At 36.0% G+C, this 14,538-nt stretch overlaps 1 protein-coding gene across 9 annotated transcripts in view; it reads right to left on the reverse strand.

The window, feature by feature from the left end:
* Window positions 1–14,538, reverse strand: part of DMD (dystrophin) — a 2,127,700-nt gene that overhangs the window by 1,526,815 nt on the left and 586,347 nt on the right. For all 9 annotated transcript variants that reach the window (XM_045472664.1, XM_045472669.1, XM_045472671.1 and 6 more), the window contains exons 8-9: window positions 7,744–7,925; window positions 6,159–6,290 (exon numbers count right to left, since the gene is read on the reverse strand). In XM_045472664.1, the coding sequence (XP_045328620.1) occupies window positions 6,159–6,290; window positions 7,744–7,925 (314 nt within the window). The remainder of the gene's footprint in view (window positions 1–6,158; window positions 6,291–7,743; window positions 7,926–14,538) is intronic.

Genomic DNA, 14,538 nt, shown 5'->3' on the forward strand with positions numbered 1-14,538 from the left:
CATTGATAGAACCATTATAAAAAAAAAACAAAAAAAAAACAGTACGGAGGTTCCTGAAAAATTAAAAATATATATATATAACTACCGTATGACCCAGCAATCCCACTTTTGGATATATATATCGGAAGAAAATGAAAAAAGTATCTCAAAGAGATATCAGCACTCCTATGTTCATTGTATCAATAGTCACAATAGCCAAAATACGAACACCATCTAAATGTCCATACATGGATGGATGGAGAAAGAAAATGTGGTGTATATATACCGAATGGAATATAATTCAGCCTTAAAAAGGAATAAGATTCTGCCATCTGTGACAACATGGATGAACCTGAAGGATATCATATTAAGTGAAATAAGCCAGATACAGAAATACAAATATTGCATGATCTCATTATAGGTAAAATCTAAAAGAATAAAAACAAAGACAAACTGCTAAACTCATAGAAACAGAATGGTAGCATCACCAGGGGCTAAGGGGAAGAAATCAAAGGGACTTATTGTTTAATGGATACTGACTTTCCATTTTTCCAGATGAAAAGAGTTCTGGAAATACACGGTGATGGCAACGGCTATACAATTTTATGAATGTACTTAATACCACTGAAATTCACACTTACAAACAGTCGAGTAAAAAAAAAAACAAAACAAAAAAAACAAACAAACAAAAATGGTCAAGATACCAAATTTTATGTTAAAAAATTTTAATGGGGTGAAAAAAGAAATTACTGCAGATCCAACCTCCTTTCACATGTTGTGTGGATTATTGCAACTGCATTCAAACTAGTTCCCTTACTTTCATCCTTGCTTCCTTTAGTCTATTTGCCACACAGCAGCCATGTTGAAATAACGTTCCTTCAATAGCCCTCCACCTCACTGGTAATAAAAACCAAAGTCCTCACTACTTACTGGGCTTTGTGTGATCTGCTGTACTATTACAACTCAGATACCATCTCCCAGCACTGGGCCCCTCACCCATACCTTTCCTTGAGTAGTTCAAGTATCCCCACAACTCAGGGCTTTTACACCATCTGTATCTCCTCCTCATGGGTTTATCTTCTCCCGGAGATCCACACCTCTTTCCAGTATTTATACAAAATTTATTTTCTCTGACTACTCCAATTGCCACATACTGCATATTCTACTCCCCCCTTTTCTCTTTTTAGCACTATTGTAATTACTACTAAATTTTACTTTACTTAATACATATTACTTGCATATTATTTGAAATACTATTTTACTTATTCATAATGCTTATCTTTTTCCTATTTTGACTCTCCCATAAGGCTATGCTATTCCATTAGGGCAGGAATTATTTTGTAAATTTGTTTACTGATCAATTACTCGGTCATATAATAATACCTGGCACATATGGAAAAAGCCCAAATGTCCATCGATTGATGAATGGATAAAGAAGATGTGGTATGTATATATACAATGGAATATTACTTAACAATCAAAAAGAACGAAACTGTGCCATTTGCAACAACATGCATGGAATGAGAGTGTATTATGATAAGCACAGTAAGTCACTCAGATAGAGACAAATAGCGTATAATTTCACTCATGTGGAATTTAAAAACCAAAACAGATGAACACAGGGGAAGGGAAGGAAAAATAAGATAAAAACAGAGAGGGAGACAAACCATAAGAGACTCTTAAATACAGAGAGCAAACTGAGGGTTGCTGGAGAGGTGGGGAGGGAATGGGCTAAACAGGTGATGGACACTGAGGAGGGCACTTGTTGGGATGAGCACTGGGTGTTGTCTATAAGTCATGAGTCACTGGGTTCTACTCCTGAAACCAATACTACACTGTAGGTTAACTAACGTTCATTTAAATGAATAAAATTTTTAAAAAGAATGAATACTCCATGTGTAAGTAATCCTGCATATTCATACATATAATAGTAAAGAACATTCAGTGTTAGTATGAAGAACATTAGCTTCTAGTTAGATAAATCTGAACACGAATCTAGGCTCTGCCCCTTACTGGTTAGGTCATGAAATCTGGATTAAAGTACCCAATTGAAAGGAGACAAAAGTCACTCTAGGCTGAGAGATCCCGGAACGCTAAGATGGGAAACTTCTCGGCACTGATGGAGGACAGCAAGTGATTTAATTTGGTTGGAATAAAGAAAACATGAAATAGGCTACTGTGAAATAAGCATGAAAGTATAAATAGATAATAGATCATGGAGTTCCTAGATGAAATTTAAGAGAATACACTTGTTATAAAGGCAAAAGGAAGTGAAAAAAATTTTGTGAGTGATATTACTAAAGCTGTTAATATGGAAATTTAATCTGACTTAGCGGGGACTAAGAAAAAGATAGTGATACTGACTGCAAAGGTATTTCTGTAATCTACAAGACACGTATTGAGGGCCTGAACCAGAGGACATAACATCAGGGACATAACTTCATGGAGCTATGTTGTAAAGAATGAATTGCCTCTGCATGTCTCTTTAATGAATATCAGATCAATATAGAGACCAAAGAGTATGTCACACATTTAAGTCTCAATCACTGCTAACATTCTCACTTACATAACAAAAAAGGGCAAGAAACAGGTTTGTGAGCAATGAAACCAAATTCACTTCGGAACATGCTAGGTTTAAGAATTCAGTGCACATCTAGGTATAAATATATCCCCAAGAGTTGAAAATGAGTTGGAGATGTGGTGGTAACTCAAAAGATATTGGAAGTGGGTGAAAACACAGATAACAGTGGTCATCTGCATACAGCTTGAAGCCAGGAAATTATATCATATTGATAAGAGAGAGAGTTTAATAAGTGGATCAAGAGATCTTATACAACGGGAGTTACAAGGGGAGAAATAGCCAGATAATGAAAGAGATAGAGAAGAGAGATAGAGAAGAACCTGATGAGTCTAGAGGCTGTGAGAAGTTATTTCAATTACGGTGAAAAGCCTGAAAGCTGAAAAGATGACATTTGATTTGCTGATGAAGTGTAATTGCTGAATAAATAAATGAATAAACCATAGACTATTCTACAGAAGGTAATAAATGAAAGAAAGAGTCACATAACAATATATGAAATACCAACAAGATAAAGTGGAGTGATGTGTTTGGGAAGAGGTATTATGCAGACGGGTCTAAGTGTCCAGAGGAGGTTTAAACAGGGTTAGGTGCCAAGAGAGAAAGAAACTGAAGGCGAAAAAGATACTGGGTATTTCTTTTTGTTTTTTCATTTTTTTAATGTTTATTTATCTTTGACAGAGAGGTAGAGACAGAGCATGAGTGGGGGAGGGGCAGAGAGACAGGGAGACACAGAATCTGAAACAGGCTCCAGGCTCCGAGCTGTCAGCACAGAGCCCGACGTGGAGCTTGAACTCATGTGCAGCGAAATCATGACCTGAGCCCAGGTCAGACACTCAACTGACTGAGCCACTCAGGTGCCCCAAGATATTGAGTATTTCTGATATAAAATTAGGAGTAGAATGAGAGACATGATCAAACTCATAAAAATAGGAATTAAGTATAACCATTAAAAAAAATGTCCCCCATCCAAGGATGGATGGCAGGAAAGTGTTACAATAAAGGAAACCTGGGGTAAAATAAAGGAAACCAGTTAGTATTTCTTCTTGGCAAATTATGAGAAAAATGCATTTACAGGTAGGAATCCTAAGGTAGGTCAGACTGCCTGACCCCAACAGGTTTGCAAACTACAAAGGTTATAAATCACATTTTTCAAGTTTAGGACAGATGGGCATAATTGATGTTTCTAATATATCAGGAACTTTTAAGATAATTCATAAATTTTAGGTTTTCCATCGGGGACAGTCACCCACATAGCTCGCTCTCCTATTACGGAAAACTTCACCCCCTTCTCCCTAATGCAACTCCCTAATGGAGTCCAGTCTAGTCTGTCTTGAGTTCATTTGAAGTAAATCAGACACAACTTGTAGGGGACTGTACGGGCTCAGCCCCTCTGAGCAACACTTCAGAAATTTTTTCCTCTTAGTACATAGTTAAGATATAAAGTTATCAAACCTAACTACGTGTAACATCATCTTCTGCTGTGCTTCCTATAGAAATAGGCAGAACATATCATTCCTCACCAACTGTGAATCATGCTTCTTTTCTAAAGGATACCATTAAGTTTATTTCAATGGCCTAGGCTAAATAAAACAGGTAAGTGAATTTGTTGCATATTTTTATTTTATGACACATTATGTATTGTGTAAAATTTATACAAAGGTAGAATGAACAAACAGAGTCTAGCAAAATTAGGTCCACTTATAATTACTTCATTAAGGAGTCATACCTGAGCAGGGCCTTAATGAGCTGGTAATGAGGTAAAAATGTGCTGCCAGAAAAGGCACTGGAGAAAACCTTCTGGAAAAGGCAGCTCAATAAAGTGATAATGAAGAGGAAAAAGGACTTATCTCTTTGTCTTGGCTCATGCTCCTTTATTTTAGGAGCCATTCCTTTTCTTTATTTCTTGGAGGTTTCAATGGGAAGGTGGTGAAGACAAGAGTCTAGAGAGTCAGGCAGTGAGGAGGGTAGGAGAGAGGAGGAGGAAGAAGAGAAAGAAAAGGGCAGATACACTGAAACTTAAAATGGGGTCAAAATAGCATCTCCTATCTCTAAGAAATGTTATAAGGATTTGATTAGTTCACATAATATGCATACTTGGCATATGGCAACACTCCGTAATGTCTGCCAGAACTATTTTTATTTACTAATAATGAGAAAACTGATTAAGTTTCTTATTCAAGATTATACAACTAACCTTTGTAGAAACATGGATGGGAATTTAACTCGAAATGAGTCTGAGTCACACAAATGTTCTCACCTAGTCTCCTTTGTCCAGCTTTGCCAGAAACCTAGCCAAGGATAGAGGGCATAACTGCGCCCTGAAATATACTTCCCTGGTTAAGAATTTTAGCCTTACTCATAAATTAACTGTGCAAAATAATCACTAACAATCACTAATTAAATACAACCACTATTCTAAAAAATCGATGAGCCTCTAAAAATGTATTTTTCACCACACAGGATCAGCTCTATGATTTCTTAATTCCCATTCATAAACTACACTAATTCCTCTTCTTAATTCCCATTCAAAACCACATTTTTTTTTAATGTTTATTTTTTGAGACAGAGAGAGAGCGTGCGCAAGCATGCAAGCAGGGGTAGGGGCAGAGAGAGAGAGGGAGACACAGAATCTGAAGCAGGCTCCAGGCTCTGAGCTGTCTGCACAGAGTCCGATGCGGGGCTTAAACTCACAGATCTCGAGATCACAACCTGAGCTGAAGTTGGTCACTCAGCCGACTGAGCCACCCAGGCGCCCCAAACTACATTTTTGATAAAAGTCACTTTCTTAAGAACTTTTCAAATTGTCTATTAAACAAAATAGTTTTCTTCTAAAGAGAAATTCTAGGAAATCACACAAGTCTAACACCTTTCATTTCCATGCTCTAACATATACCATGCTCTAATTTCTTGTATTTTTAGGTTTCCTACAACGCTACAATAATGGAAGACTCCAATGAGCAGACTCTTTATGTGGAAAGTATTAAATGGTGCATAGAATCTGACCTGCTTTGGGTGTGACTGACCTTCTTGTATAAATAGTACAGAGCATGTTATATACATGTTTAAACCAGCAAAATTAAAATGTATCATATGAAGAAGCTTATAGTTATATTTTTCTGAAATGGAAAATAAATACACTTTTCCAGAATGAAAATATAATAAGAACAGCTATACAGAATATCTATTTCCTTTCGATATCATATATCTAGAAACATTTCCCCAAATAGTGTGACGAGTAAATTTCTTCCATTTTTCTACTCTTTTAAAAATTACATATATAAGCCTTCAATGATGTTTGCATTTTTGGGTAACCATTGGGAACTTTTATAAAAAGAGAACCTTACGGGTAACTATATAATGAAAGCACACACCACTATTCTAAGAATGCCCATGCATGAAGAATCAACACATGTTACACCTAGAGAAGTCTCAATAACAAAAGAGCATCACGTGACAACATCTAATACAACTGGGAACAATGAAACAGCTCCTGATGAAGGAAAAAAAGGCACTGCAAAATTCAAACAAAAGCCATGTTAGCTTATCTTGGATGAGGAAATTCTTTGGTTTGTAGAACGGAGAGTAAATGTTGACAGACCTGTGAAGGAAGTGGGCTCCTTGTGGGGTCAGAGGTGGTGACATAAGCAGCCTGTGTGTAGGCATAGCTCTTGAACCGAGGCTTAGGAGAGGAAGGAGTTCGTTCATAGCCCTGTGCTAGACTGACTGTGATCTGCAGAGTAGGGTTAGAGGGAAGGGGACAGAGGGGAGGAGGAGACATCATAAGTAACCCTGGAAGGAATGCTTTTCAACACACTAGAAAAACAAACATTAAATGGAAACAGTGAGGTGAACTGTCTAATTTGAAACGCACATAGTTGGATTAGAAACTGGTATACTCCAAGAATTCTGGTGCTCAACGTCATGGTAATCAGGGAAGGTAGGAGAGTGGGAGTCAACTCTAAGGATTCCATGCTGACACAACTCCAGCACTAATATGGGATGGTGCTCTTCAATCTGGCAAAAACAGGCACCCAAAAGCAATATTCTCTGAACTCCAAGTAAACAAAACCAGAATTCATCAGGTCAATATCCTGGAAAGAAATGGAGCTGTCATAACCTAAATATAGAACTATCTTGGTAGAGTGAAACAATTAGGCCTAAGATTAGCTTTCCACGCCTTCAGCAGAAATTTTGATAAAAGGCTTTTTTAAAAAGGTTTCTTTTTAAAAGGTTTTCTCATCATTGCATGTGTCCAAGAAAGTAAAAGAAAACACCGCAAATAGCCAATACTGGGAGTAAGAACAAGCCATGTAACAAAAGAATCCTACTAGATTCTGTACAATAATAAAAATCTTTATAAGTATTCTCCATTTAACTTTTTTTCAAATATTTTAAACTACTTTTATCAAAAACGTTACCTTAAGTAATGAAAATTTGTTAATGCATCAGCAGGTGGCCACTAAAAATAAGAAAGTATTATTAAACAGCGTGCTTGCCATTGCTCTTGCTCTAGCTCTTTGTTCTCATATAGAAAAGTTTCATACACATATGACTTTGTCTTTTATTTTATTTCGTTTTACACAATATATTGTTTTCCATATTCTTATATATGCAATATATTGTTTTCCATATTCTTATAATATAGTGCCTATCAACAGCAGAGTATTTTTTTACTTAAAAAAATTTTTTTAAATATTTATTTATTATTGAGAGACAGACAGAGCATGAGCATGGGAGGGGCAGAGAGAGGGGGAGACACCAGAATCTGAAGCAAGCTCCAGGCTCTGAGCTGTCAGCACAGAGCCCAATGCACGGCTCAAACTCACAAACTGCAAGATCATGACCTGAGCCAAAGTCAGATGCTTAACCGACTGAGCCACCCAGGCACCCTGGCAACCTGGCAGAGTATTTTAATAATGTGCTTTGAAAATAATATTATAATCCATTCTATCAGTTAAAATTTAGAAGGTTTACAGAGTTTATCCATCTACTCATAGATGCCTATAGATACCTATATGTAGACGGATGAAGAAATAGACATACACACACACACACGCATTGTGCTATGTAGACACGTTTGTGTGTATATCCATAGATATAATAGATATGTACACGTATGATGGCTAAAAATGCATATACAATATAAAGTATCACTGATATCAGTTACTCTTTTGATACTTTACCTGTTGAGAATAATGCATTTGATGATGTAATTGAAAGTGTTCCTCTCTAGTAACTTTTGATGGCCTTGGCAACATTTCCACTTCCTGGATGGCTTCAATGCTCACTTGTTGAGGCAAAACTTGGAAGAGTGATGTGACATACATTAAGATGGACTTCTTATCTGGATAAGTGGTAGCAACATCTGTAAGCACATTAACACCACACATCAATTTTTGGTTTCTATATTTGAGTCTCTGAAAGGGGAATGAACAAATCAATGTTACAGGAAGAAGACACATTAATGAGCACTCGATTGCCCATGAATGTCCTCCAGAGACTAATTAGAACATGATAATCAGGCCTAAATTGTCCTTCCAATTTGGCAGACCAATGAGAGGAGCACTAAAGTTAATTTCTTTTCCTTGTTCACATAAAAACTTCATTCCGTAATACTTTTTCCCAAGTCAAATTGCCAAACTAGCCCATCTAAGAGACTGGTTTTCATTAGATAAGAAACACAAATAAAAGATTATATCTTCCTTCCCATGGAAAGCTATATTAACATGTCAATTACAATAGTGCATTGGTAATTACACAATTATACAAAAGAGCTTAATGCCTTGGCGTCCAGTAAGGAAAGCTTACACCATCTAATCAAATTTTTGCTGGTGATTAAGTATGTAAAATGCGAAATATGTCTCTGTGTTGAAATGAACCATGTATTTCCACAATAAACATAAAATAAAACAATATACCATATGTATATGATTTGTAATATTCCTTAAGTATATTAAAAACGTGTATTTACATTTTGATACATCTGTTAGAGTCAGATGTTACCTTCCTTCTCACACTCCAGAGATAAATTTAAAAGTCCTTCACATAAAAGTTGATCTGACATTATGTCCTTTGCCACATCCAAGGAGTTGAAGAAACACAGCATTTAAAGTCAATAATAATTTGTAATCACACACATAGTAAGTGGCAGGTCCTTCAAAAGGTTCTTTTGCTACTTGGCATTACAATTTACCCACTGCGCTCATTCCAGGGAACCAAGATGTAAAAATAATCCTTTATGTGAAGTGTATCATTAATCCCAGAAGTGTTAAAACATAAATCCTGGCGGGAGGCCAAAACAACTACGGAGCAATGTGCCAGGCATTTTTCTTGCCATAAATTTATCTTAGCTAGCATGAAAAGATCTGTTTTAAGTTAAATATGTATATTCTGGTCAGGTATTCTGATTGTGACTAAAAAAGCCAACAGTCAAATCTCGAGTCCACTAACATAAATATAAGTTGAATAAGTCACTTCGTCCATGCCTTCACAAAAATCAGGAACATGATTAATTAGAACAACTCTTTTTAAAATATTTTTTAAAAGAATTACAGAAGGGGAAAAATTTAACTAATATTCCGGTCTGCCTCTATCCATAGTATAACGCGGTACTTCTCAATTTTTAATGTGCATATGAATCACTTGGGGATCTTTTTAAGCTCGGAATCAAACTCAGTGGGTCAGGGGTGGAACCTGAGGTTTTGCATCTCCAATAAGGTTGCAGGTGATATTGAAGCTGCTGGCTTGAAGACTATACTTTCAGTAACAAGGGTTGAAAAAAATTACACAAGAAGCAGACTGCTTTATTATCTGTCACTTCATTGTTTTGCCTTTTATTTTTTCCCTTAAAGATACTTATTGGGCACTTAAATGCATAAGGCTGGGAGGTACAAAGTTTTATGGTACATATTCTCTGCTCCTTATTATAATTTAATTATTAACCACCAGATGGTGAAAGTAAGTTTTTGGGGCACCTGGGTGGCCCAGTCAGTTGAGTGTCTGACTTCGACTCAGGTCATGATCTCACGATTCTTGAGTTGGAGCCCCACATTAGGCTCTGTGCTGACAGCTCAGAGCCTGGAGCCTGCTTCAGATTCTGTGTCTCCTTCTCTCTCTCTGCCCCTCCCCCGCTTGCACTCTTGTCTCTCTCTCAAAAATAAATAAAAACATTTTAAAAAAGTAAGTTTTTGCCAGTAATTTTTTATGAAGAACCAGAAATCTTACTAACTTAGCTTTGAAATTCCAAAGACTAAAATCTCCCCTTCATTTGATAACTGTTTTTCAAGTGTTCATTGTATGGTGGATACCACAATTCTTCACCACATTTTGAAACTCAAAAATGTTTTCTTTCTTCTCACTATGAACTAGTCAGTTTTATTTGTAATGAGCATAATTTAGAATTCTATTTTTAGTGTATTAAATAGAATTATGCTGTGAGAAAGACACTGGATCCAAAAAGGTTGATCTATGTGTATTTACTGCTATATGATACATAAAAGTGTGCATGTATATTTTCAGCCTCAAATATATGTTATGCTAAAAATAAAGGTAAAAATCAATCAGGAATTATTTCCATTACCACAAGCAAATGTCAAAAATTATAGTACGTTTTATCTACACAAAACATCTTTTGGATGAAAGCAAATATTCATAAATATCAATCATTATAATAAATATACACTGTTTGACCAAGTTATTGACATTTTTGCCCCAATATATTACCTTCCCATCTCTGAGGTTATGTGGATTTAGCTGTACCAGCAGATGGAATCCACTATTTCTTTTCTTAAAGAAAGGAACTTAGATATTCCAAAATACGTTAATTTACTTCAACATATATGTACTAAGGACCTATTGTATTTATAATATTATAATATATTATACAGGAGATTAACAAGACAGAGAATTCATGCATTCTGCTCACAATTTGCAATAGTTCAATAAATAAATAACGGGAAAAGTACAAAATAATTACATTGCTGAACAGAATTTAAAATGTGTTCCTCTGACTGGTACAACCAGTGCTTAAATATGTTCAGAGAAAGGAAGAAATTATATACTAGTAGGGGACCAGAAAAGTCTTATGACTAGGACACTGAAATAAGTATGTATAGGAATTCATTGGCTAGAAACGGGGAAATGAGAAAGGTATTCTAGGCAGTGGGAAAGCACAAGCAAAAGTGCAGAGGTAAGAGATTAGAAACATCCCAGGCATAGTGCCTTCAGGTATCTTAGCCACAGACAGGAGAATAGTGAATAATAAGATACAATGTGTACGTTATATGTGAAACGTAGAGAGATCGTCCATAGCACAGTAGAAATTTTGACCTTAGTTCAAGAGGTTGGACAGTAACTGACTACTTTTGACCAAGAGTGTGACAGCACTGATTTTTTTTGTAAAGTAAAACTATTAAATGTAGAATGGGGTCAAGGAGAAAAACACCTGGAGGGAAGCTGGAAGCTAGGACCCAATCCAGATAGGAGGTATTAGAGAACTAAACAAGACTTTGTAATGAAAGCAAAAACAAACAAACAAAAAAACGCATGGCAGAAATTCTAAGATAGGTCCAAAACAACTTCATTGGATTTCAAATCATTTACTTAGCAGTCTTTGAAAATAATTATGTATAAAATTCTGTCCTAAGCCCTGAGGGTACAAAGATGAATAAACTGAGAATAAAATGGAGGAGAACAGGAGGGAAATACTTGCTCTGTAGTCATAGTAACAAGTAGCCACCAACACAAGTTTCAGACTCATTTAATCAATTAACAATTACCTGACTAGATGGTCTTGACTGTGCTTCCTCAAGCCAACATTGGCAATCCCTCCCTTTTGAAAGTTGTCTGATCAGAAGTGAAATCACTCCAATGAACAAAATTCTGAATGCAATCCAATTAACAGTGGTCTCACCTGAATAACCAACCATGCTTCTAAACCTGAGATCAACCTATTCCCATCTCTGAATGCTCACAGATGTACACCTCTTGACCTCCCAGTTTTCCCTCAAACGCAAGAAAACTCTATTTTGAGATACTGTGGTTGACCAGCATAGTTCCCTCTTATTTAAGTAAGTGATACATTCACCTTTGTGTTTTCATTTCAAATACCGAGCAATGATTTCATCATTTGATAAAATTCAATGGATGCAATTCACTTGTAAAGTTAAAATTAACAGTTTTGTGGGGTTTTTTTTGTTTTTTGTTTTTTGTTTTTTTTTTTTTAGAGGAGAGTGTGATAGAATGAAAGAATGAGCAATTCTGAATCTGGATTTGGAATTTTAAAAATCTGTACCTAAATACTTATATTTGTAAAGAAAAACCCTTAACACCATTTATTTCCATTTCCTCATCTGTGAAATAAAAACCAGAGTCCCAATCTCATCATGGTGTTGTGAAGGTCAAATGCAATAACGCTTAGAAAATACTGTAAACTTAATTAGACCTTGATATTGTTGCTATATTGCAATTGTTGTTTTTTGTGTTACTAATACAAAAACAGATCTAGTTGTAGGAGACCATTAGTACTATTAACGGGAAGCCACAAGAAGCTGGTAGGAAGGAAAGGTCATTCATCATTTATTAAATATTTACAGAGCAATTATTATGTATCATAGAATATGCTTAGCCTTTGTTATATTACAGGTATTCAGGGGATGAGCCACCCAACAAATAATTAGGGACTGAGCAATGTATGAGAAACCAAAAGAAATTTCATGACTTGTGATGATCTTCACTCAGGATAATTGCACGTAGGCCAATGCCTGGGACTTTGTGAGCACCTAAATATTTGTCGAGAAACTGAATATAGTAGTTAAAGCCATAGAAATTGACGAGAATTGGGTAAGACAGCAACTGACGTACAACATAATGTTACAGATAATGAGTACCACAGTATTTGAGGAGGGTGAGAATGATGGGATGTGATTTACATTTTTTTTTATTACAAGACATTAAAATGTGTGAAGTGAAAGAAGTGCCTGTACTCCCCAAAAAGAACTTACAATTTGATGAAAGTAATCTTTGTACTAAAACCCTACTATGTAATCGTTTCATGGCTGCAAACATTTAAATTAATAATTTCTAACTTAATCTTTAAAGACATCTCAGAATGAAAGTGTTGAGAACTGATAAATACTGCTAGAATGTTTTATTTCATGAACAATAACACTGATTCTGACGAGTGTTTCTATACTAATCAGAATTTTGATATTGATGGATATAATGGAACAAATAAATCATTCACTGAAATTCCATTATTTTTCTTTTTTTTTTAATTTTTTTTAACGTTTATTTATTTTTGAGACAGAGAGAGACAGAGCATGAACGGGGGAGGGGCAGAGAGAGAGGGAGGCACAGAATCGGAAGCAGGCTCCAGGCTCTGAGCCATCAGCCCAGAGCCCGACGCGGGGCTCGAACTCGCGGACCGCGAGATCGTGACCTGAGCTGAAGTCGGACACTTAACCGACTGAGCCACCCACGCTCCCCTCCATTATTTTTCAAATGAGGAAACTGAACTTCACACTGGTTTGATGGCAGGTTCAAAAGCTAGTCAGAATCAGAACTAGAACCCAGTCCATGCATCAGACTTCTTAGTACCTTACCTTCATTCTTGTCAAAAATGTTACCTTTAGTGCATTTAAAAACCAAGTATCTCAGAGTCATTATTAAATAATGACCCTGTGATGCATTACCAAATATTAATGATATTCTCCATAAGAGTAGTGATTTCCATTTCTAATAAATGACATATGACGAGTAAATATACATGAAAATGCAAATTCAGTATTAAAGAAATGCAAATTAAATACTGATGTGGGTTTTAAATTATATTCCTTTGCCTACTACATTATCAAAGAATGACAGAAAAATAACAACCAAAGATGCAGAGGCTTCACCAATTTGGCCAAGCTCCTACTTTGCTGGATGACTATCAGTTGGTTCCAAATTTTATGAAAAATATTTTGGCAATGTCTACCAAAACCTTAAGAAAATTCATATTCAGTGACCCACTAATTTTCCTTCTAGGAATTCACCACAAAGAAATAATCAGAAATTTAAATGATGATTTATACAAACCTGATGTAAAATGTAACCAGTATTTATGAAACCAAAAAATTATCATACAAAAAAGAAAAGAAATTCAGACCATTCCAAGTGGCTTAACAGTTTGAGAGGTAGAAACGATCAAATATATAATTGGATATGAATAGTACAAAGCCATTCAAAACGTTACTTTTGAAGAATATTTGATAAAATACAAAAATGAATTCTTTATAACATCGAAAGAATAGAATGTATAATTTATGAAGAATATAATAATATTTTTTAAAAATTTTTTTTCAACGTTTATTTATTTTTGGGACAGAGAGAGACAGAGTATGAACGGGGGAGGGGCAGAGAGAGAGGGAGACACAGAATCGGAAACAGGCTCCAGGCTCTGAGCCATCAGCCCAGAGCCTGACGCGGGGCTCGAACTCACGGACCGCGAGATCGTGACCTGGCTGAGGTCGGACGCTTAACCGACTGCGCCACCCAGGCGCCCCTATAATAATATTTTTTAATGTTTATTTAATTTTGAGAGAGACAGAGAGACAGAGCACAAGCAGAAGAAGGGCAGAGAGAGAGGGAGAAACAGAATCCAAAGCAGGCTCCATGCTCCGAGCTGTCAGCCAAGAGGCCGATGCGGGTCTCGAACCCACAAACTGTAACATCATGACCTGAGCTGAAGTTTGGCACTTAACCCACTGAGCCACCCAAGCACCCCAATGTTTTTTTCTTTAGAAAAGACGAGGGAACCATACTTCAAGACATTAGTGAAATGGGTACACTGATGAAACTAAAAATAATCTTCCTTTTCTCTTTTGTCCTATCTATATTTTCCACACTCTATTCAGCACTAACTTTATAGGTAGATATTGTCATCAATATTATAATAAAAGTATCTGTGAAGATCTAAAAGCAACAAAAAAAGAAGTTCC

The sequence above is a fragment of the Leopardus geoffroyi genome, chromosome X (assembly GCF_018350155.1).
Source record: "Leopardus geoffroyi isolate Oge1 chromosome X, O.geoffroyi_Oge1_pat1.0, whole genome shotgun sequence".
Classification (NCBI taxonomy): Eukaryota; Metazoa; Chordata; class Mammalia; order Carnivora; family Felidae; genus Leopardus; species Leopardus geoffroyi.